The 24,655-nt window shown below is 44.9% G+C and overlaps 1 protein-coding gene across 1 annotated transcript in view; it reads left to right on the forward strand.

Annotated features, from left to right (window-relative positions):
- Gsap (gamma-secretase activating protein) overlaps positions 1–24,655 on the forward strand; it is a 93,934-nt gene that overhangs the window by 46,225 nt on the left and 23,054 nt on the right. Inside the window, 7 exon segments of the mRNA XM_032907071.1 lie at positions 3,074–3,151; positions 4,555–4,632; positions 10,278–10,370; positions 10,475–10,689; positions 13,284–13,353; positions 13,877–13,959; positions 17,823–17,876. Of these exon segments, the coding sequence (XP_032762962.1) occupies positions 3,074–3,151; positions 4,555–4,632; positions 10,278–10,370; positions 10,475–10,689; positions 13,284–13,353; positions 13,877–13,959; positions 17,823–17,876 (671 nt within the window).

A 24,655-nucleotide genomic window follows, 5' to 3' on the forward strand; every position in this document is an offset into this window, starting at 1 on the left:
TAGGCAAATGGATGGAACTAGAAAATATCATCCTGAGTGAGGTAACACAATCACAAAAGAACACACATGGTATGCACTAACTGATAAGTGGATATTAGTCCCAAAGCTTGGAATACCCAAGATACAATTCATAGACCACATGAAGCTCAGAAAGAAGGACCAAAGTGTGGATGTTTCAGTCCTTCTTAGAAGGGGGAACAGAGTATTAACAGGAGGACTGTTAGGAAAGGCCATGCAGAGACTGAAGGAAAGGCCATGCAGAGACAGCCCCATCTGGGGATTCACTCCATATACAGTCATCAAACTCAGACACTATTGTAGATGCCAGGAAGTGCTTGCTGACAGGACCCTGATATAGCTGTCCCCTGAGAGGCTCTGCCACAGCATGATGAATACAGCGGTGGATGCTCACAGTCAACCATTGGACTGAGAACGGGCTCCCCAATGGAGGAGTTAGAGAAAGGACTGAAGGAGCTGAAGGAGTTTGCAACCCCATAGGAAGAACAACAATATCAACCAACCAGACCTTCCAGAACTCCCAGGGACTAAACCACCAACCAAAGAGTACACATAGAGAGACCCATGGCTCCAGCTGCATATGTAGCAGAGGATGGCCTTGTCAGACATCAATAGGAGAAGAGGCCCTTGGTCCTGTGAAGGCTTGATGCCCCAGTGTAGAGGAATGCCAGGGCAGGGAAGTAGGAGGGAGTGGGTGGGTCAGGGAGCACCCTCATGGAGGCAGGGGGAGGGAGGATGGGATGGGGGTTTCCAGATGGGAATCCGGGAGCGGGGATAACATTTGAAATGTAAATAAAAAAATCCAATAAAAGAAAAAAAGGAAAAGAAAACAGGTTTATTGAGTATACTGCAAAAAGAGCAGTTGGTATGGCCCTGATAGAATCGTGTGTGTGTGTGTGTGTGTGTGTGTGTGTGTGTGTGTGTGTGTGTGTGTTGGTGGATGGAAGTGTCTTTATTTCAGAGGGAGCCACTTACCATGCCATTTCTTATGTGAAATTAGCCCCTTGCAAATGGGAAAGGTTCTGTGGTCTAGGGCTGCAGATAATTTTGCTTGGCTGATCTGTTCCGCTGGTCACTGTTGGGGAGAACGGGGCCATGATTCTGTTGCTTGTTTGTTTTGAGTTTTTGTTTGAAGCTTTCTGGACCAAGCTTCCCTTTCTGGCCTTTCCTCCACTGAGGTCTACTTCAGCAAAGTAAGATTAGAGAAAGTTGGAAAATTGCCTCATTCGGACCTGGCTCTGGGATAGTGTAAACCTGGGCTATGAAACTAGGATGCATCGCTTGAGAAAGGGTGGCAGATAAATCGAGGGCCTCACATGCCGGTTACTCCTCCCTTCCTGCTAAGGACAGCAACGTGATGGTGACTGACAGCCATTCATCATTAACCACCCCTCCACCTCCCTATCCCCAGCCCTGCAGGTACCAACTTCCTCCAAGCTTCTTTGTCCTGAATGCCCCTGCTCTAGGAAGAAAAGCTGGGTGCAGTCCGAGGAGTGAAAGGCTAAAATCTGAAGGATGGGTGTGTGTGCTTCTGAGAGACTACAGAGGATGGAGGACTATGTGGTGGGGTTCTTGTCAGGGCTGCCTGTGAATCACCTAAGACTATGAACTCATGCAGACATTTCTAGAAAATCTATGACCATAGGAAGGCCAACCAGACTTCATCGCTGAAAAGAAAATATTCTCATTGCTTCCATATCTGATGGTCAGCCCCGACGGTGGCTCCTGCTGTGGTTAAACTACATTGGCTGCCTTTCTTTCTGTGCACCCTCTGCTGAGAGGCTGCGGCCACGAGTGGGGGCGACTGAACCCTGTCCTTCCTGCCTCTACAATGGCAAGTTCTCAGAGTCAGGCCAGTGTTGGAACATTTCATGGGGGCTTTCAGTAATTGTTCCAATGAGATAATTTCCCTTGGAAAACTTGTCTCGATAGTTTTCTTTGTCTAACTGGTTCTCAAAAGCTATCCGGTGAGGAGATGTTCTCTTCATCAGTGATGAATATTTACTAAAAGTCTCTGGATATTACATTAAGAACATATTTTGTTTCTTCAAACGGTGACTTCCTCCCACTTCTAAATAGCACCTAAATTATTCCGGAGGATGAATAGCTGCTAATGTTTAGAGCCAGACAGGAGTATTTTTGCCAGAGACTGAGAGAGATTTGGTTCTCGCGGGAAGAAGCTTGTAAGTGGTTTCTGTATTTTCTAAATGTATGGATGAGGAAACCGGGGCTTAGAGAACTAACAGCAAAGGCACTGCGCTTCATGGACCAAGAACTCAAGAGACAGAGGGACAAAGACTGAGGCAAAGCCAGCCTGCTGTGCTCAGCGAATTCCAGACCAGCCAGGGCAGGCTTCGCTGCAGAGCTCTAAGGAAACAAAGCAAACCTGCCTCAGAGATGCTCAGCCAGGAAAGTTGTGGGTCAGGCGATTTTATGAGGGATGCTCAACACAGAGCAGTTTAATGATACCGTCTTTAATCCTCAGCACCTGACATTAGCCACAGATACTGGAGGACGGGAATACTGAGTTTTACATAGCGAGAAAGAAGGGGAGGCCTTCTTTCTAGGTGCTAGGTGGTCCCCTTTGACGTGGGCCCACGCTGTCAGAGCCCCAGCCTCAAACACTGTATTGACTCTTGTTGCTCATAGGAAAGGTTCACTGTTCACATTTCTGTGTTGCCTAAGAAATACTGGATGCTTTCTTTGAGTTTGGAGAGCGGGGATTCAGAGCCATGCGAGATGCCTTCGGGTGGGGGTTGGGGCAGCGCGGGATAAACAGCAGTGTGCGCCCACTCACCAGGACTTGGGCGGGACCTTTCCTAAACTACAGTAGCCTCTCACGTATCTGTTCGCTTCGTCGCCTGCCACAGTGCATTGCCTCTAACCATGGATGCTAAGGGCCGACTTGAAATTTCATAGCAACGTGATAATATCACTTTGTGAATTTAGGAACAGTCGATGAAGCAAGATGGAGGACATCTAAAGCAAAAGAAGTAGGTGAATAATATCTCAGGAAAATTTAGGCACGGATTGTTTAAATACCTTCTTTTTCCAGGGAGTTTGTGTGTGTGTTACAGCCCGAAGTCTGACTCTTGGAAAGAAATCACGTATTCAGTGTTTTACCTCCATAAAGGTGAGTTTCCATTTATTCCCTTTTACACTTACATTTTCCTTTTTCCAAATAGTAACAAATGAAATTATAAACAGATTAACAAGGAGCGAACAGTTTTATCAGTATATTTTATGGTTAACTATACAGTTATGCTTTATGAAGAAAGTCATTAATGATAAACAGTAAGATAGGTAATTTTCTGTATGTTTTTATACCAGCCTGAGGCTTGTTCTAGACTATACACCATTTCTAATGGATGTATTTACCAAAGTGTGTTGGTTCACCGTTTACTTATTACTAATTGGAACATTACCTATAGCTTTAATTCACACGGTTACATAGGGGTTTAGTTAAAAACCTCCTTTGCTCTCAAATATAAATACACTGTCACTCCAGGATATGGTATGTGGTCAGACTAAGATATTGATCTCATTTCGCATGTCTGGCCCTGTGGTGCTGATACGCCACATTCTGGGCAGTGGGATGAACTGTCAGCCCCTCCCACTTCTGCAGTCCTGCATGGCCTGTGATAGTTTTAGTCTGAACCATACTAAGGAGGATTTTTGCACGTTTGTTTAATTCCTTAAAATTTATAATTGTGCCAGACATAGTGATATACTCCTTTGATTTCAGCACTTAGGAGGCAGAGGCAGGAGGATATCTGTGAATTCCAGGCTAGCCTGGTCTACAGAACAAGTTCCTGGCCAGCCAGGAGACCCTGTCTAACATATATATATATAGTATATGTTGTAAATGTGGTTGAAACTTTTTTAAAGATCAAATTTCTGTCCCAGAACTCATTTATCTTTTATTTTTTATGCCAAGCCACATAAAAGTTTAGAATCCCCCAGTCTGATATTACTAAGGTGATAGAGAGACAGGAAGAAAAGTTTAACAGTGTTTTTTAATGGAATAACTAAAAGTCACTTCAGAACTAGATGTGAACCTATTCTTAAGTTCTGTAAGCCTGTGTAAGACACTTTTATGTGTTTTTAATAATTAGCATAATGAGTCCAATCAGCCATAGACAGAGTCGGAGGAGTAGAGCAAATTGACACAGTCGCACAAATAGCTCACTCCCTTTTCTAGCTGGAGACAGCTTAGAGGCTTGGCAAAAACTGTCACGCATAGAAATGAACCCTCTGGCCTCCTCTATCTTAGATCACTGAGTAGACCCCCCTGGACCCTAATCTCCCTACACAATACATCTATAGGCTTTGTGGGTTTCTGCCTGAGCTGGAATATCTGCTCTGCTGTCACAGTAGATGGCCCACCTTAGTGGCTTTTGGAGAGCGAGGGCACCATAAATTCTCGAAGCCAGCAGGTGCCTGCCCTGTCTGTGAGATTCTTATGCAGCACGATGTCAGTCTAAGCCTTTTGTTTCTGAGCATAATTTTCTCTGCCTTGGTGCTCTGTATTTGTAGGATACAGAAAGACCTTCACCGTAGCTCCTGGAAGCACTGACTCGCAGGTCGCCAACGGCGTCACCTTTCTCAACCTTGGTGGGTATTCTGGTTTGCTCTTCTGTTGCTGCAGCAAACACACAAACCAAAGCAACCTGGGCAAAAGGCTCTATTCCAGCTTACACTGCCAGGTAACAGTCCGCCGTCATCACGGGAGGTCAAGGACAGGAGCTGAAGCCAGAGCTGACGTCAGAGCTGAGGCAGGAATTCTGTTCTTTCAACATACACTCTGCTCAGTGGTCACTCTTTGCTCAGTGGTCACTCTCTGCTCAGCGGTCACTCTCTGCTCAGTGGTCACTCTCCGCTCAGTGGTCACTCTCTGCTCCAGTGGTCATTTCTTCTCTTCTCCATGACTCCATTTTCTCATGCCCCTGAGATACAGCTGTGGTTACTGACCTCTTACGCTGGAGGAGAGAAGGTTTTCTCCGTCACACACCCGTCTCACTGAGCTCGTCAGCTGTTGGAGCTGAAATGTGCCTTCCCTTTCTTTAGAGACCCTGAGCTGCGAGCTTCCTTATACTTTTGGAAGCATTCCTTAAAAAGCCATTTGTTAGTATACAAGTGACCGTGAATGAGATGTCCCCTAAGAGCCTGTGAGAAGCCGTATGTCATGTTTTCCCTGGACTGTAGAAGGAGAACGACCATTAGGCAGTTGTCTGTTTGTTTTCTCTAAGTAAATACGGTGAAAGGAACCTCAGGATTAGGTGTAAGCACATCACGGATTCTATATGGAAGACCCTGTAGAAGGGTTTCCTGAATCTCCATATGGAAGCACCTTTCCCCACTATGGGGAAGATAGGACATAAAGAATAAGAAGTGAGTGACAGCCACTCTGGGACCTGCTCACGTACGAGAGGGACTCGGGATTTAAAGAAGGAAGGCTTTGGGTTTATGACACACGATTCTTTGATGTGCTTTCCCATTGCTGCTTGCCGGTCCGTCTGCTTCTGTGGTAAAGGTTTGGCAAACTGAGGTGTGAGGAAACTGTGGGATGGCAGAACTAAAGATAAGCCCCCAAGGTTTTATGCTAAGTGATACTATTGTGATGTTAGATATCTTTTGCCAAGTGCATAGTACATTTGACATGGTCTTGGACCCGTGGGAAATGATCTCAGAGGAGCTGGTTCTGTTGCTTCCTGGGATGAGGGAGGAAGATAGAGCGACTCCAAGTCTGTGCCCATCTCAGCAGTGATGGGGAGCCTGTGCACTAACCATGCTTTTCCCTTTCTCCTCCTGGGAACAGCATGACTCAGTCCGTGGTCTTGCAGAGGTCAGAGATACCAGAGCTTGTAAAAATAGCCTATCTCACACAGCTGTCTTTCCTTCTTGAGTATGATTTATTAACGGCTATAAAGCTGTATCCAAGATTTAAGCTGCTCTTGAGGGAATCTTCATGATAAGTTATTTTTTTGAGTAGTATGTTTTGCTATGCATTACTTACAATTTCCGTGTATTATTACCCTGATGAAAGGGCTTGTGGTGATTGAAATACTGAGACTTAAATTCAGCATTACTTTTCCTGAGGAACCACAGAAATCCCTATTCACTCCAGAAAGGGCAACAACACACCAAAGGAGTTATTCCCTCTTGGTAAACCAGTGTGTTTACTGGGATTTCCTATAGGAACATGGGCGTTCCTAAAGGAGCATGGGCGAGCCTCTGCCCTTCCCTCCCCGAGGGATATTTCAGTGTGGAGAAGAAAATAGTCACACAACAGCATCTACATCTGTCAGACATGCCCATAAATAAAAATCACCATTTAATAAACAATGTATGTTACGTATTTTATTTTTGATCCTCACAACCATTCTGCCTGAGAATGATATTCCCATTTCCCAAACATCGAAGCCAAGGTTGAGAAAGGGTCAGGTTCGTGGCCAGGTTCCCCTCAGCGCCTCTTGACACACTCTCTCGTTTACCACCTCTGCTTAACAGATGACTACAAAGACAGGGCTTACAGCAGCACAAGCGTTCTGACCCCAGGCTGGACTTCAGAAGTCAGAAGGAGGTGCTGAGAAACTAAAATCAAGTGTGGGCGGGACCAGTCCCTTTCTGGGGCACCTGAGGAAGAGCTTCCTTCCTGTCTCCTCTGGCCTCTGGCTAGTCTTATCACTCAGGCTGCTTGGTCACTGTGAGACTCTCTGCAGACCAGTTCCCCTCTCCCCTCCTCTTAGTAACACTCGACAACACTGAATCTACCAGGACAGTCTAGGACTCCTTCCTCATCAAGGTCCTGGTCACACTTGCTACAGTGTCTTTCCATGAAAAGTTAATCTAGGGCTGCAGATTACAAGTTCACACCAGTTGTTCTCAACATGCACCACACACACATACACACACGCGCGCACACACACACACACACACACACCACACACACACACACAAGTAAATAAATGAGGTAGGCCCTTTTCTGAGTTGGCAGAGTCACAGGCCCGAAGGTCAGTGCATAAACAAGGACCTTCACTGACCCTGACACAGGTAACTATTGATGTTTTAGATGAAGCACTAATTTTTTTTTATGGCACTGTCCTGCACACTGTGGGATAGAAAACCCTAAAGTTCACTAAGCAAATGTTATTAGGAATCTTCCATCCTATCTCAATGATGTGTCACCCCACACTACCTTACTGTATTTTCAAATGTCCTCTTCCTGGGACATAGCACTACCTCAACACACTGATGAAATAGTCATGCTAGGAGTTAGCATAGATCATTGGTGTCTCAGTGAGGGTTTTACTGCTGTGAACAGACACCGTGACCAAGGCAACTCTTATAAGGCCAACATTGAATTGGGGCCGGCTTACAGGTTCAGAGGTTCAGTCCATTATCATCAAGGCGGGAACATGGCAGCATCCAGTCAGGCATGGTGCAGGAGGAGCTGAGAGTTCTACATCTGAAGGGTGCTAGTGGAAGACTGACTTCCGGGCAGCTAGGATGAGGGTCTTAAGCCCATACCCACAGTGAGACACCTACTTCAACAAGGCCACACCTCCTAATAGTGCCACTCCCTGAGCCAGGCATATTCAAACCATCACATTCTACTTCCTGATCCTCATAGGCTTGTTCAAACACATGCTTGTGGGGGCCACACCTAACCACAGCATAATAAAAAAGTACATTTAGCCCAACTTCCAAAGTCCCCATAGTCTCAACCATGTTAAAAGTCCAATCCATCCAATCACTTGACTGTAATCCCCAAAGCAAGACAAGAAACTAGCTGGTCAAACTCCAAACACTTCATCTCCATGTCTGATGGCAAAGCAGTCTTCAGATATCCAACTCCTTTTTTCATCTTTGTTGACTGCAACAAACTTCTTTCCCCTGGGCTGGGTCTACTCCCTGTTAGCAGCTTTCCTCATGAGATATCCTATGACTCTGGAATCTTAAAAATCTTGGGGTCTCCAAGGCCACTTAAATGTTATAGCTTCTTGTTCCAATGTCTGGGATCCACACGTGATCTTCTGGGCTCCTCCTAAGGGCTGGCATCACTTCTCCAGCTTTGCCCTCTCTAGCACTCTAGGCTCAGGTTGATCCACTCCATTGCTGCTGCTGTTCTTGGTGATCATCCCATGGTACCGGCATCTCCATACAATGGGATCTTCTGCTGCAACTAGGCTTCACCATTAGCCTCTCCTAACCTCTCTTTATGGTGCCAAGCCTCAACTACCTTGCATGACCCCTTCAGTCCTGGGCCATCAACTGCAACTCAGGCTGCACCTTCACCAATGGCCTTCCATGGCCTCTCACAGTGCCAAACCTCAGCTGCTCTTCATGAAACCTTCCTGTCTTCAAAACCAGTACCACCTGGAAGACTTTCCTTACACATTACCAAGTACAACTGCAGCACCAGGTACAACCTTGGCTGTCTCTGGAACACAGCTTCTTTGTGCTCTCAGAAAACACTTCCCAGAAGATTTCACCTCAGTGATGCTGGTCTCTTCTTAATCACCACTTAAGCTCCAGATGACCAGCATCAGTTGTCCCAGGAGTCTCCTTCTCCTCTTGACTCTAAAGCCAGAGCCGCATGGTCAAAGCTGCTGAGTTCTGCTGCTTGCAGGAGCTGGAACATTGGCTTCTTTGTTCTATTACATTATCACCAGCTTCATCTTTTCCAACTCTTTTACTGCCTAAGCTTGGCTGTCCTGGCTCTTTCTCTGTAGATTGACCTTAACTCAGAGATCTGCTCGGCTTTAATTTCTGAATTTAAAGGTGTGTGCCACCATGTCTGGGTCTAAACTTAGCTGGGTAGGATCTTGCCCCCAAATCCCTCTCCTTTAGATTGTTATCTCCTTGAACACAGGATTCAGCTCCATTTCACTTCCTGGTGCCCCTTTAATATTCAAACCCTATATTTTATATTTTTCTTTTCTAAGTTTTTTTTTTACATTTGTTAAAATGCTCCTCATGAGACTTAACCAGAGAACAAAGTCTATGATGGGCATTTCTGAGACTTCCTCTGTCAGTGCAATTAATCTGAGTCTTTTCATCTTAGCCTTAGGCCGACTCTTCAGACAAGGGCAAAAGTAGCCCTTCTTCACCAAAATACCACAAAAACAATCTCTAGGCCACATATTGAAATTATCCACTGAAACCTTTTGGGCCAGGTCCATACAATTGAAATCACTCTCAGTAACAAAATCTTCCATATTTCTAATAGGATAGCCCATTAGGCCCCAATTAAAGCATTCTACTGTTTTTCCAATCCAAAGTTCTACATTCTTCCAAACAAAAGCATGGTCAGGCCTATCACAGCAATACCCCACTCCCAGTACCAACTTCTGTTTTAGTTACGGTTTTACTGCTATGAACAGACACCATGACCATGGCAACTCTTATAAAGACAATGTTTAACTGGTAATGGTTTACAGGTTCAGAGGTTCAATCTATTATCATCAAGGCAGGAGCATGGCAGCATCCAGGCAGGCATGGTGCAGGAGGAGCTGAGTGTTCTACATCTTCATCTGAAGGCTGCTAGTGGAAGACTGATTTCTAGATAGCTAGGATGAGGGTCTTAAGCCTACATCCACAGTGACACACATCCAATAGTGCCACTCCCTGGGCCAGGCATTTATAAACCATCACAATTAGATACCCATACCTTTCTAGTAGGTCCCTCTAAATAATTTCTTTCATTCGCTACAGTACTATTGCTACAATAAGGATTTGCAATTCTTTGCATTACATTCTTTGATGTTATTTATTCTTTTATGTTATGTTATTTCCTGTCTTCTTAAAGGACACATTGATTGGTTGGAGTTTTATATCCTTCAGTTTCCACGGGTGCCTTCGACAGCCGTGACTAGCGTATGCCTCTTAAGGAGAGGAGCCCCACTGACTGAAAATGAAAGTTACTTTGTTTCTCTGAGATCCTAAGAACCTGTTATTATATTTCGTCTCAGTTCGGGAACATATGTTCTGATTATGCAAGTATTTATAGTGTAGAAACTACTACAGGTACAGCCATGACTGAAGTGTACAAAGAGTATGAGGCACACACAAAGCCAATCAGATCTGGCTTCTAAGGTGAAGATACTCCCATGGGTCCCATCAGGTGCTACTGGTAACAAGCAAATATGCTCTTTTGTTATATTCAAGGGAAAGCATGTTGTCCCGGGGTTTCTCTGCACCTGAATAGATTGTATCACATGTGGATGGTGGTTGACTCCTACTTCTCTTTCCTACAGGCTACTTTGTGGCTGTTTATTCCCCCGGCCATTTCCTTCATTTACTTAACATTCGGCATCCAGACTTGATCTGCCACAGTCTGTTTCTCACAGGTAAGGTCTCATGGACACAGTCTCCATAGGCTTGCTCTGATTTGAGTAACTGTCTGGGTGCAATCTTTTATTTGGTGATCTGCTCTTTCATTCCTGTTCAATAGGAAACAACAAAACGGCCGCTGTGCTACCTCCGAGTCCTTTGCAGTCCCTGCCGGGGTCCCTCATTCTGGACTGCTATTCTGGAAAGGTCTATAGAGCAACTCTTGACCAGTCATACTTGATGGGGTTCCTATGGAACGCCCAGCTAGACTGTGAGAAAATGGCCGCGCTGCACTGTGCACTGTCCTGTGATTCAGACCCAGGTTTCCCAGAACAGGTGAGAAGATTGCTCAGACTTAAAAACTAGCAACAAATGACACCCAGGGTACTTACTTAGTGTTTCAAGACAATCAGAAGTTAGTGTTTGCTCTGTAAGAGTGTCTTTGTATGAGCATAGTCTCCCTTCATGCTTCCTCTTTGGTTGGCCCTGTGTCAGACTCTGGCTGTGAAGGTCAATCTGTCTTTTGAGTTCAGTTGTTTCCTGTACCCATCACATCAGGTAGCCTAGATCAGCTCTGGCTTAGTATTATTAAATGGAGAAGCCCCCAAAGAAGCAATTCATAACGTTTAAGTGGCGTGCTCTTCTAAGTTGTGTGGTGACATCTTGTGCCATCCTGCTCCACCTGGCCTGGATTATAAACTGTCACTTTGTCCAGCGTATTCACATTGAGTTTTCTACCTGTCCGTTCATCGTGTAGCCGCTGCCTTGTTACCAGATCACTGTCACAGTTCTGTGTTCATATAGCGTGCTTGTATTCATAGACTCGCGTTTTATCTAATAATGGCCGTGGCATTGGATATGCCAGAGAGAAGCCATAACGTGTTTCCTTTACATGAGGACTTGAAAGTTCTTGACCTAACAGGAAAAGAACAAGCGTCTTGTCGGGGTTGCTAGGGTTGCTGCTGCCTATGACGTCAGCCCTCATATGGGGTCTCCTAAAGATAGAGGGTAATTATTTCCTCTGCTCTCTCCTCTTCCTTTCTCTGCTTTTCTGAGATGAGGTTTTGTTCTGTAGCCCAGGGTGGTCTGGTCCTTACTTTGTGGTTCACATTGGACTCACAGAGGAAGAAGTTCTCATTGGTCTCCCAAGTGCTGAAATTTCAGGTGTGAGACCCCCAAACTCGGTACTCTACCGGCTTCTCAGTGCTGTAAACTAGTGCTCCAAGGCTGTGCTCAGCATATAATGAGATGACCTACCCCCTCCTCCCTGTTTGTATTTGGTATAATGCATTACCAAAAGTGCCAAACAGGCCAGGTCTAGTGCCTCACACCTCCAATCCCGAATGCTGAGACAGGAGATTTCTGTGGGTTTAAGGCTAGCCTGGGCTACACTGTAAGTTTGGTGATATCTTGGATTACAGAATTAATTCCTGCCCCAACCTTCTCACAAGAAACAAGCACAAAGGGTCTAAGGTCTTGTGGCGAATATTTATTACATTTTTAATAAGATAGCTTACTTTGTATTGTACACTGGCACTTATAGAGCTCCATTTTGTCATTTACTTTCTGAAGCTATTCGGAAAAAGTCAGGAAAATCCTCTTATCAATCAGTGATGAATGGGGTTAGTGGTTGGCTAGTTCGTTGGAAAAACATAAAACATAAAAACACACATTTATTTGCTTACCTTTAATGTAGACCAAGGCCCATTCTTTGTGAATGAGCTAAGTAAGCATTGGTCATTTTCCTTCCATAAAGCTAATACTCTCTGATTTCCTGTCTTTCCTAAAAGGTTTGTGCATGTGGATGCATATTTACATGCGTCTTCATGGGTGTACATGCATGTGTGTGCGTGCACGTCTATGTGTATGCGTACTGAAGGCAAGAGGTAGCATCGGGTGTCCTCAGGCATTCTCCACGTTCATTTTGAGGTCTCTGTAAGCCTGGAGCTTTGCTTTTCTGTTAGACCAGTCAGCCAGCGCCTCTTGCTTTTGGCCGGCTTCAGGGTTATAGACATGTGCCGCACCCTCCTTTTTATGTGGGTTCTGATCAGGCAGTCACTTTGCACACTGAGCCATCTCCTCGGCCCCAAAATGCTTTATTTCTAAGGATATCAGTAATGTGGACTTTCCTTTACACTCTTTATACTTGTTCCTTCTCCATCCAGTCATTTTTAGTGTTTTAGAGCCCAACTCTATAGTCTTGTCATTGTCATGTTATAGAAACATGACGTTGAGTCTTGCCCCAATGTGCAGCTTTTGTTGATGATATCTGCATTCAACTTGTTTGTAGACGTTTGTATTAAATCGTCTATGTAAAAATAAGTACAGCTGGCACAAGTAGATTTAGAGTAAAGCATCCCTTCGAGAGTGAGCTATGGCTGGGCATGTCTTCCCTCAGTCATCAAGTCAAAGGAGAGAACGTCTTTCTTCCAGCAATTGAACGGAGGGATAGAAATTCTGTGAGAAGCCGCTGGTATAGCGGGTTATTTCTGTCAGCTGAAAGGGAAGCACAAAGGCATTCCTCACGGTGAGCGGTGTGATGGTGTTCGCTCTGTGGTGGACTTTAAACCCTAGGCTGGTGTCTGTAAGCCCGTGTCCAGTAGATCTCTTGATGAGCACTTTGCATAATGAAACTCTTGAAAAAATGCATATTGGGTTGAGGAAGGTTCTTCTGGAGGCTACCCAAAGGATTCTGTTAAAAGGATATCTACCAATAACAAATACTATCATACTCAGCCAGGACTATATTGGTTTTTAAGCTATAGGTATATTTCCAGGATACTCCAAAGTAGATATAGAATTTTATAACTTCATTCATTATATATTACACACTTATATATATATTATATGTTACATATTTTTGTATTACTTTGCTGGGACACAGTACAGATTTAAAAGCCAGCAGGATTCTGTGGCCTTTCTTTTTAAAGATCGTTCAGTGGGTTTCTGAGCGTGTCTCTGCCTGCCATTCATTTGACCTCATTCAAGAATTCCTAATTGGTAAGTGTTGCTGACGCTGTGAGGTAAGCTGTGTGTTCTGCCCCTCGCTTGAGGAAAATCGCTAAGTTGATAACGAAGGCTTCTGTCAAAAGCTGTTTAGAAAACTCTTGGGTTTTTAAACTTCATTGCGATCAGTGGCCAATGAGATTTCATCCTCTTGTGGATTTTGCAAGAAGCTGTGGTTCCGGAGATAAAGATCAGATTTTGATCCTATAACCTTATAAACAAATTTTTCAGTAAAATGCATCTTTCTTAGCCTGGTTTTAGGTTGGTCGGCCATGTATGAGTGGTATCATGTCATCTGGGTGGAAAGCAGTACCAAATGATTTTTTTTTTTGAAAAAAAAAATACTATTCTCATTGTAAAAGGAGCACGTGAACATTTTAAGCTGTAGATAAAATCATAATGGTTAACCTCCAGAGACATGAATGAGGTGGTGAGGACTTGTCGGTTCACTGGATTTGGTTAAATCACCACGCTGAATTCTCCGTTTCTATTGTGCTTCTTTTTAAAATCTGCTCAGCGTCCTCCTATTGGAGTGTGTATCCAGGGCTGGATGACGTGGACCTGCTCTTACCGTACTCCTCTGTGCTGACATGGAACACAGTAAGTTCACAGAGTCAACGGTGGGCTCCCTGCTGTGGGTTGGGAGGGGGGGGGGGGGGGTGGGGTGACTGCTCCTGATATGGTAACCAGCTTTAGAATTTCACTTCTGGGGGTTGGGGATTTAGCTCAGTGGTAGAGCGCTTGCCTAGGAAGCGCAAGGCCCTGGGTTCGATCCCCATCTCCAAAAAAAAGAACCAAAAAAAAAAAAAAAGAATTTCACTTCTGTTTTGACTGACAAGCAGCTGAAGTGAAATCTCTCATTAGACAACCCTAATCGGAAAATCCAAAACCCAAATGAGGCAAAATCTGGAGCATTTTGAAGGCTAATATGATGCCACATGTGAAAAATTTATCCTATGTGGTAAAGTCCTATATACACACATGCATTTATATATACATACGTGTTCTGAAGTGCATATGCAAAAGGAGTATTGTTGTGTCAGTAAGAGTTGGATGCTTTGGGAAGACTCAAAGGGATGTTTCTAAAGTGTGTGTGTGTGTGTGTGTGTGTGTGTGTGTCTTACGAAAGGCAAATAAATTTCGTGTTTAGATTTCTGTTCTCCCACTAAAAGGCCTCATGTTTATGAAGGATTTCAAAATCTAAACATTTTTTAAAAGCCAAATCTGATTCACTTCTGCTGCTGTGTACCTGGGCCAAGGACGCTCAGCCTCCAGTGACGTTGGCCAGAGGTATTTACATAAAGCAGCAGGCACCATGGGGCAGGTTGCCACTCTTTCTTCTAGCAGGCAGAACTAAAGCTCAGTGATGCTATTTTATAAGAGGACATTTTTACCCCTGTGTTGACCGGATTCAAGTACTCAATAGGTTTCACGAACGAGGAGGAGTGGCTAGACCGCTGTGGTATGCGGTAGAGCTTGACTTTCAGGACACCTTTCCCTGTTTTCATAAAGATTAATAAAGAAAATTAGGCGACTCAGAAGCTCCAGGGCGAATCAAAGTCATGCTTCCTGTCGGTCTCGATGCCTTTACCGTGGGCAGCGAGGCGCCATGGCCGCCCTTCCATGAGGGCAGCCTGCAGAGCCCGCCTCTTCCCCTTTCAGTCAGAGGGTGGGGCAGTGTGCGTGGCCTTGAAACCGGAGTTGTATTAAAAAGGTATTTGGAGCAATACATTTAATTTAGGCAATAGGCATTGGGAAACATGTACTAGATAAATTGTGACACTTTTCACTTTGTATCTTGTCTATGTCTCAACACAGTTGGTAGAGGCATATATGCTTGAGATTCAACACTCAGGAGGCCTAGGAGGGAAGATCTTTACTTGGAGGTTAGCCTGGGCTACGTAGCAGTGAGACCCTGTCTAAAGAAAAAAAAAAAAAGCAAAAATATTCAAGTGTGTTTGATTCAGCTAGTTTTTTTAAATTTTGTTTTATTTTATTTTATTATTTTATTTTTGTTTTGAGACATGGTCCCATATAACCCAGCCTGGCCTGCTTCAAATGGCTGTGGAGCTGAGGACAACCTTAAATCCCGGATCTGCCTGCCCCAAGTCCTGGGACTGCAGGCATGTTTGATTAACTTCTAACAATAGCAGTCTTCTCCCAAAGGCCTTCCCGGCTTCTTTTTTTTGGATTATAGTTAATAGATTACTTTGCTACGGTGTAAAACTGCAAAGGGGTGGGGGTGTCTGGGCTTCTCCTTTTTCTAGGCACCCACTTCGTTTTTCTTTTAAATGACTTACGAATGTATAGGTGGAGTGCGGTTATGTGGCAGGAAGTCTGCAGCTTACACCATCCGGTCAGGAAATACGCACCTCAGCTCCCTCTGTGTGCTGCCCACTGCGCTTCTGTCCTGTGACCGGGGTGTGGAGAGGCAGGCTGGGAGCAGTGTGCTGCGTTCTTACCTGCATGCTCTGTGAGGCCACCGTCCCAACGGGCAGGGATTCATGTGTTCATTTCTCAAGGCTCTCTGGGGCCCAGGTGACTTTGTGGACAGACACAAAGCAACACCAGGAAGTCCCACAAGAAAACGTAGAGAAATCCACAGTTACAACCTCCATCGGCTTAGCTTGGGGTTTACTGGGTGTCTTTAAAACTTCTTGTGGTTGGAATAAATTCCCTTAGAGGGGCTCCTCCCACCCCATGCTCTGTGCATTCAAATTCATCTTTGGCAATGATGCAAGTGTTACCCTTCCCCAGGGGGACAATCATCCCAACGCTTGCTACAACAGGAAGTAGCAAGTTCACACATCTGGATGGAAAGATTGACTTGGGTTTTTGTGTTTTGTTTTTTTATTTGAGACAAAGAATTCACTATTTAGCTCAGGCTGGCCTAGAAGTCTCTCACTCGGATCATGGATGTAGAGCACCACACTTAACCAGCAGTTGGATTTTTTAAAATAAATACTACTATAAAAACTGAAACACCAACAAAAACAAACAAACACCAAAAAACCCACACACTGGATTTAATCGTACCCAAAGTCTATACATTTCGACGGCCTTCTATACAGTTAAGTAAAATACTAGAAGGTAGAGTATTCTTGCCCCGTAGCTAATTCTAAATTTGTGTTGTAATTATAGTTATTGTACCTTTGAAAATACTATTTAGAACTTATATGTTACTTTTTTCCTTGCTGTAAAACACACACACACACACACACACACACACACACACACACACACAGGAATTGGTTTAAGAGAGAAGGGGTATTTTCCCCACAGCTTTCTAGATACAATCCTTTGAGGTGGAGAAAGCATGGTGGTGGCAGCTGGCCGGCCATACTGCACCACAGCCAGAAGCTAGGGAGCTATAAATGCCCCAGCCCCATTGGATTTAATCTCTATGCAGTCCAATAAGGAAGGGTGATGCCTGTGTGTAAGGCTGGTCTTCCCACCTCAATCCACCTGATGAGTTTATGCCTCAGACGTGTCAGAGATTAACCACCACAGAGCCTGAAATCGCAGGGCTGTTCTGGGCAGCGGTCAAAGGAACACATGGAGATTTTACCACAGACTTACTGTGTTGCTGAGGATGGCCTTGAACTCCTGATTCTCCTGCCTCTATCTGTCTTCCTTGGCTCAGCAGGCTTGTCTGACGTTCACTTGTTAGCAGGACAGTTAGCAGGACGCCAGGGTGGGGTTAATTAGCACGAACCGCACAGGTTTTAGCACTGGACTGTGCGGACATTCTGCATGAGCACTCCTGTCCCTGAGACCTGGTGGTCCGCAGTGTGTGAGAGTCCCATTCATTTCTCGTTCCTCCTAGAGAGGAAAGAACCAAATTGTGCTACAAACAGTGAAAGGAGGGCAGAGAGGGAAGGTCTAACTGTGCCTCTAATGGTTCCGATGTAATTCGCCTCGCTCATTCTTAAGTAGAAATGTCTAAACATACAGTATTTGCACTGTGTTTTCTAACAATAATTGTTCCTCTCTCTTTAGAGAACCGGTCAGCTGTTATCTGAAGAGTAATAGTGGGGTGCACACACCTTTCACCTCAGCACTGGGGAGGCAGAGGCAGGTGGATCTCTGTGAGTTCAAGGCCAGCCTGGTCTACAGAGTGAATTCCAGGACCCAGCCAGGGCTACACAGAGAGACCCTGTGTACACAGAGAAAACAAAAGCAAAGAAAACACAAACTGAAAAAACAAAACAAACAAACAAAAACTCCCAACTAAACCAAAACAAAACCAAAAAAGAAAAAAAGAAAAAGAAAAAAAAAGAGTATTTCATTTTCCAAGGCAAGAGACACACTGCCCTGTCTGTGATCTTTGTCCTAGGAAATTATGTAAAGTAGAGGTTATCACACAGGACGCTGGCTGTCCTCGGTCGCTGCCTATGCAGAAGACACTTCCTGTGGGTCTGAGTGTGGTGGTTGATATGTTACATTCATGTTTCCCGGCATAGGAAATTCCTGGGATGAAGCTTGTGACAGAAGAGCTCCCATTACCTCTTATGAAGGTAAGTCCTGTTCTGAGGGTGAAGCCGTCATGTGAAGACCTCTGCTGCCCCTGAGGCTACTGTGCTTTCAAGGGGAATTGCAGCCTGGCCTCCAAACAGGGCAGCTTGCTTGAGAGCCTGCGTAACCAATGACTGATAGGATGTTATGTAATGCCTTAGGACTGTTTAAAGAGGGAGGTTTTCTGAAGAAAATTACACAGCCCAACTTGAACCAGGACCGCCCACCAATACTTGCCACAAAACCTCTTACTGAAGGAGCTCTTGGAACATGTCTTTAGAGAGGCTGGAATCCAATGTTGCCTGATTTGTAAGCCTTCCTTCAAACACACGTACACACACACACACACACACACACACAAACATACACACATATATACATATATTAACACATGCATGCACATACACACACACATATATATACACATGATGCATGTACATACACGCAAACACACAGCACACATACACACAGACACATTCACACATACACTATCACACGCATAGATACACACATACACATATACATACATATACACATGAATGCATGCACATACACATACACACAAACACACACCACACATACACACACACATCACATACACCCCAATCACACACATAGACACACAGACACAGACACACACATACCTACCCCCCACCCCCTGCACCCCCATACACACAATTTCCGGCCATAAAAGCTTTAAGTAAACTGGACTGGGATTTCTGGTTTCTCTCAGAGCAGCTTCTCCATCCCTCTAAAGTGAGGCGGTGGCTTGCTGGATGGCCTCACTGTCATGAAGGGGGCTTTGTGTCTGTCTGCAATCTTCTGGCTACAGAGGGAGGGTGGGGGTGTGGTGAGTAGAGAAGAATATCCTGGCAGTTAAAAGCTTCAGCTCCTTTGCTGGGTTTGGCTCTGCGTCTGGTAATTACAGCCCGGGCCTAGCCTGGGGAGTTTTAGTTTCTGGCAGCAGCGGCTGCTGACCCTTGTGCTGAGCCCTTTTATTTGTGTTTGATTCTTTTGGATCCTTGGCACTGCACGGACAGCTGGGGAGGACCAGTTGTAGGGTCCCCGTCACGTACTGGGGCAGGAGAAGACAGATGGACGCTGGTTTGGTGGCTCTTTGGGTCCTAAGAGGCCGTTGAAAATAGACTGACTAACTGTCCAGAAGCAAGTGCAGAGCCAGCCAAACCTTCCTGATGCAGGAGGATGACAGGGAAGGCCATGCTGTATAGGGGACAACTTGCTGCTTCTCACTACAAACCATGGCGTTTAACTGACAAGCCACTGAGGGTTTCTTTTCTTTGTCCTGTTTTCGTGCGGGGTTGGACTCGGGTCCTTGAGGTGCTTGCCAGACAGACAGATGCCTTCCCACCTGTACTCTGAGCCCCCTCGTTTGCTGGGATTCCAGGCATTTGTTACCACCATGATTGGTCAGAAGAAAGTTAATCTGCAGTTCTGTAGTTTCCAGCCCATAACCGCCCCCTCTCTCCACTTTTCTTCGTCTCTGTCGTAGGTTTGTAGAATTCATTTAGTAGTTATGGTAATCTAGAAGCGTTTGATCAGATACAAACTCGTAAACACTTTTCGTGTTGTTGCCTGACATAATGAACTGTAATGATTCCTCTGAATTTATTTGATCTGGTTCTGGGCATTTAACTCTCTCTAGACGTTACCCAAATGTTTCCTGGGAAAATAACTTGGTGGTAAGGTAGTTGCCTCACATATGTGAGATCTTGGGTGTAAGTCCTAGTACCACACTATTTTCTTTTATCCAGTAAAGATAATATTTCATTTTTTTTTTTTTTTTCGGAGCTGGGGACCGAACCCAGGGCCTTGCGCTTCCTAGGCAAGCGCTCTACCACTGAGCTAAATCCCTAATATTTCATTTTTATACATACAGTTTTTCTATTGGTTTACTCCTCTAAGGTTCAATGTTGAGACTGTCTTAACGGTAAAACACTACGACATTTTTTTTAAAGCTTTGATTTATTCTAAACTAATATTCAATGGAAGTTATGGTTATCCACACGGTCAAAAGGATTTAGGGGGCTGAAGAAATGACTCGGGGGTCGAAAGCACTGCTGCTCTTCTGAAGGACCCCAGTTTGGTCCCCAGGCCCCACGTCATGTAGCTCACAGTGGCCTCTGACTCCATTCCAGGGGATACCACGCCCTCTTCCGGCCTCCATTCTCCCCACATATGTGTGGCCCGCACACACAGAGACGCACATACATGCACATTCATTGAAGAACAAAAGGATTTAGGAATTTGTTGGTTTTATTACAACCTTACCAACATTGTGTGTTTTCATTTAAAAGTATTAGGGTAACGAGAAGGCCCTTTTTGTCTTTTGTCCTAATTGACTTATTAGAAGCCAGTTCACTATTGGTTCACGATATTGTTATTGACTAGGTTTTTTTTTTTTAAAGATTTATTTAATTTATGTGAGTACACTGTAGCTGTCTTCAGATACACCAGAAGAGGGCATCAGATCCCATTACAGATGGTTGTGAGCCACCATGTGGTTTCTGGGATTTGAACTCAGGACCTCTGGAAGAGCAGTCAGTGCTCTTAACCGCTGAGCCGTCTCTCCAGCCCCCATTATTGACTAGTTTTAAGTGTCCTCTGACTACACTTCCTCTCTCTTGCCAAAGTCAAGGAAGGGAGGGCAACATGACGAGAAGTCCCCTCCCGCCGTGACATGTACGTAGTCTAGGGTTGTAGCCCAGATGTGTCCCCTCGGATTTGAATGTGGAGTTCCTGATCCGAAGTGTGATGGCTTTAGGAGGTGACAACTATGGCTCTATGGTTTGGATTGGTCATCATTTTTTTAAAGATCCCTGAAACCCAACTCAATCCATCCTACCTCATGATGTGACAAGGAAGACATGATTGTCTAAGAAATGGACACTTGACAGACACTGGATTTACCCACATCTTACTGGGCTGTCCCAGTGTCAAGAGCAGATGTTTGCCTTTTACGAGCCATCAGTTGATGGTGTCATTGAAGGAGCAGATTGGGCTATGATTTGGGCTTGTCCACCTGGTACTTTTATAACTAAACCATCACCTGAAAGACACAAAGCTTCTTCCTTGTAAATGGTTTATTAAATAATCTTAAAAAAACATGTCATGGGGAGGCAGCTAGAGAGATGGCTTGTCGTTCTTCTTAAGACCTGGGTTCAGTCCCAGTACCCATATGGTGTTTCCCAACTGTCTGTAACTCCAGCTCTAAGGATCCGACATCTTCTTCTGGTCTGTACAGGTAGAAGACATCTCTGTGCTACACATGTACCTATTATATACCTGCAGGCAAACGTTCATGTGCGTCTTTAAAAATATTAAAAACTCTGTTTTTTTTTTTTTTTTTTTAAAGCTACCATATGGGAACAAGGCCCATGGTTTATAGAAATGTCAAGACTGACCTTCCTTAGGAGGGCTTTGATCCTTGGTAAACTACGGGCTGCTCTGGGGAAGCAGCAACTTGAGTAAAAGGCTAAAAATAGCACCCACTTTTATAGTGAGAAGAGAAACCACTAAAACTATTTAACCACAGGAAACCAAGGAGGGAAGCGATGGCTTACTCAACTATAGGAGTAAAGGCGAGAGTGTGCTTCAGAGGACTGGGCAGTTTTACCAAAGTAGTTTCTCTCTCTCTCTCTCTCTCTCTCTCTCTCTCTCTCTCTCTCTCTCCAATCCTCTCCTTCCTCCCTCCTTTCCTTCCTTCCTTCCTTCCTTCCTTCCTTCCTTCCTTCCCCCTGTCTTTCCTTCCTCAGCCTCCCAAGGACTGAGATTCCAAGTGTGTGCCACATGTCTGGCTCCAAATCAGACATTGTTAATATATTTAATCACATATCCAGTGATTACAGAAACCTGACTGGAGACTGAGAAGGCTGGGGAGAAGTACTCCTGCTTAGGGCATGTGCTGTGAACCCTGCAGTCTCTTGGATGCAGGGCACCTGAGTGTCTGAATACAAGGTGCTTGCCACTTGAGTGGTTCACCCAGACTTTGCTTATATACTTCTCCATACGAAGTGTTTGAAAGCTGCTTTAACTAGACAGAGCAAAAGTGTAATCTGTTGCTTGGTGAAGCACAAAAGGTACTAATTCTCATTGGAGCCCCTTAGTGTAGACAGATACCATCATTTGCTGGCATTCTGAAATACTGGCACAGCCACAATGTAATAGCTCACTGTTACATTGAGTCTTTAGAATTATTGCTTTTATTCGTGAAAACAAAGCACTGTTCCAAGCTGGTTCTGGGATGGGGGGAGGGATTACGATTTTCCAAAGTTTGGATTGCATATGTGTCCTGGCAGCGGGAGTGTAATTGAGTTCAATGAATGTTGTTGTGAACATAATTTCATGATACCACGAGCGTTATTTACTCTTCATAGAGGCTCAGGGTAGTGAACGAATCCTTGCCATTTCTGTAGAGATTGGATAGCCAGACTACCTACCTGCTAGCTATAAAACCGAGAGCCAAACCCAGCTAGAAAATGATTATTTCTGTTCCTTATCAGCTAGGCTTCAAGAAAGCAAAGTTGAGGAAGGTGGTCATAATTATCAGTTATATTTCAAACTGCCCAGCCTATTAAAAACAGAACAGAATGGCCGAAAAAACTCCCCAGGTGGGTCAAAGAAGTGGGATTTTGCCAGATACTGGAGCAGGGGGCAACTTATTTATGATCCTGAGACTTGAATAGAGCCGTGTGCTTGCAGCCATCTTAGTGTTCAGCCCCAGGAGTTCCAGTTGTTTGCCACATGTGGGGATACTCCCGCCCAGCGCTCTTAGCTTAGGATGCTGCCTTTCGATCTTCTGTCCACAAAGACATTTGCTGTTGCACTTTATGTGTATCGGACATGATGCACACATCGCTGGATTGGACAGCAAGCAGAAGTCGGTCCTGAGATGAGGGCCACTGAGCACCCCAGGAAGGTTGGTGTCTCAGCTTTGCTCCCTGGGTCCTGGCACAGAGAGGAGCGGGGTCCCTCAGGCTGGGCCCCTCCCCTAAGATGCTGACTGATCAGCAGAAGTAGGACCAAAGCCGGAGGGTCTTTGAGAAATGGAGGCAGGTGTTCATTGCTGGCGGCGACGTGCAGATGAGCCCGTACCACAGGTTCTGTTTCTGGATCAATTGGCAATCCAAATCCCAACTGGGAAGCTTCCCTCAGTGTAACTGGTCCTTTCGTGTCATCGATCATTGTGATTAGTTGCATGTGGTGATTGCTTTATGGCCTCTTCAGAAACAAAGCGAGGTGATTTTTGAAGAAGAGATGGGAATGATTTTCTTCCAAAGTTAAAAAGTGGAAACTCCCCTTTGTGCAGGGGGAAAACATGCTGTTTGGCCATTCCTTGAGAGTCTGATTACTTCTTAAACCAGACCCTCGAGCAAGGACTAGCTAAGCTTGTAGATACTTTGTTCATAGCGCTCTTTTGTATATTTTTAAAGACATATTCATGTGTATCTGCATGTGCCTGTATGTTTGTATGTACACTATATGTATGCAGGTGCCTGTAGATGCCCCTTGGATCCCTGGAGCTGGAGCGGTATAGAATTGTCCCCTGTGGATGCTAAACCCAGGCGTTCTGTAAGACCAGCAAGTTTTCTTACTGTTGAGACATCTCTCTAGTTAGTCCTCATTTTCGTATTTTAAAAAGTACACCGGGAACTAGCCATGGTAGTGTATACGTTGAATCCCAGCACTCAGGAGGTTCGACTCTGAGTTTGAGACCAACCTGGTCAACAAAGAGAGTACCAGGCTAGTCAGGGCCACACACAGAGACAGTCTCAAAATAAACGAAGGGCTCTACTTTTCCAGCAGGTGGTGACTGCGTCTCAAGAAGTCTGGTTCTCATTTTGCATTGTCCTTCCTGGGGACAGATTTGGAGCTCCCCCCACCCCAACTCTCCTTTAGTCAAGTGTCAGTTGAGTCCCCCCACCATGCCCAAACACCACGTGTGATACTGAGCTGGGCTGATTGGGTGGGGATGCCCACATTCTATTTTCTTCTCCTTCTCCTTCAAGGTAAAGCATCTAACACCTTTTAAAAGGTAAAATAAAAATAAAACAAACACTACTTTATTCTCTGGGCTGACATGCAGGTTGGCACTCACTTAGGCTCTGGATTCCTCCCAGATAGGCATTCTCTAACCCATCTCCTGTTTCTGCCAAGACCACTCCCCAAAATCATTCAGTTCAAGCAGATGTCAGGGTTTCTTCTAACGGGGTGCTGAGGCTGGAAAACACAAGCGAGAGGCTGCTGTCCAGCACAGACAACAAAGGCCTACTCATCTTCTCTCGCCTTTCCAAAGCTGATCCAAACCCACAGTCTGCGTCCTGGGCTCTCGGGCTTTGTTTACTCACCAAGCGTCCGGTTGAACACACTGTCTTCATCCTCCATTTTGTTCTATTTCCCTGGGCCTTGTGTCTTCCAAACAGGCCTTTCGGTTTACAGTCATCTCTGAGTGTTGGCAGATTAAACATCGCCTTGCCAACCCTGTGCTGATGCATTTGCCAACAGTAAGAGAACATGGAGGCTACAATAGGCCAGCAGACTCCAGAAATCCTCTGTTATTTGATTAGCGCTATTTCTTACTAAGTTTTAATTTTTGTTTTGTTTTAAATGCAGATCTTTTGTCTTCTGTTGGGTGACTTCCTGGATAGACACGGATAAATGTCTGCTCATTTCAGATGGGGCTTTATTCCTTTAGATAAGAAATAATTCTACCCAAGCATAGCTTGGTGAACCAATTCTTTTATTGGATCAACTGTAGGCACTT

The sequence above is a fragment of the Rattus rattus genome, chromosome 6, assembly GCF_011064425.1.
Source record: "Rattus rattus isolate New Zealand chromosome 6, Rrattus_CSIRO_v1, whole genome shotgun sequence".
NCBI classification, from domain to species: domain Eukaryota; kingdom Metazoa; phylum Chordata; class Mammalia; order Rodentia; family Muridae; genus Rattus; species Rattus rattus.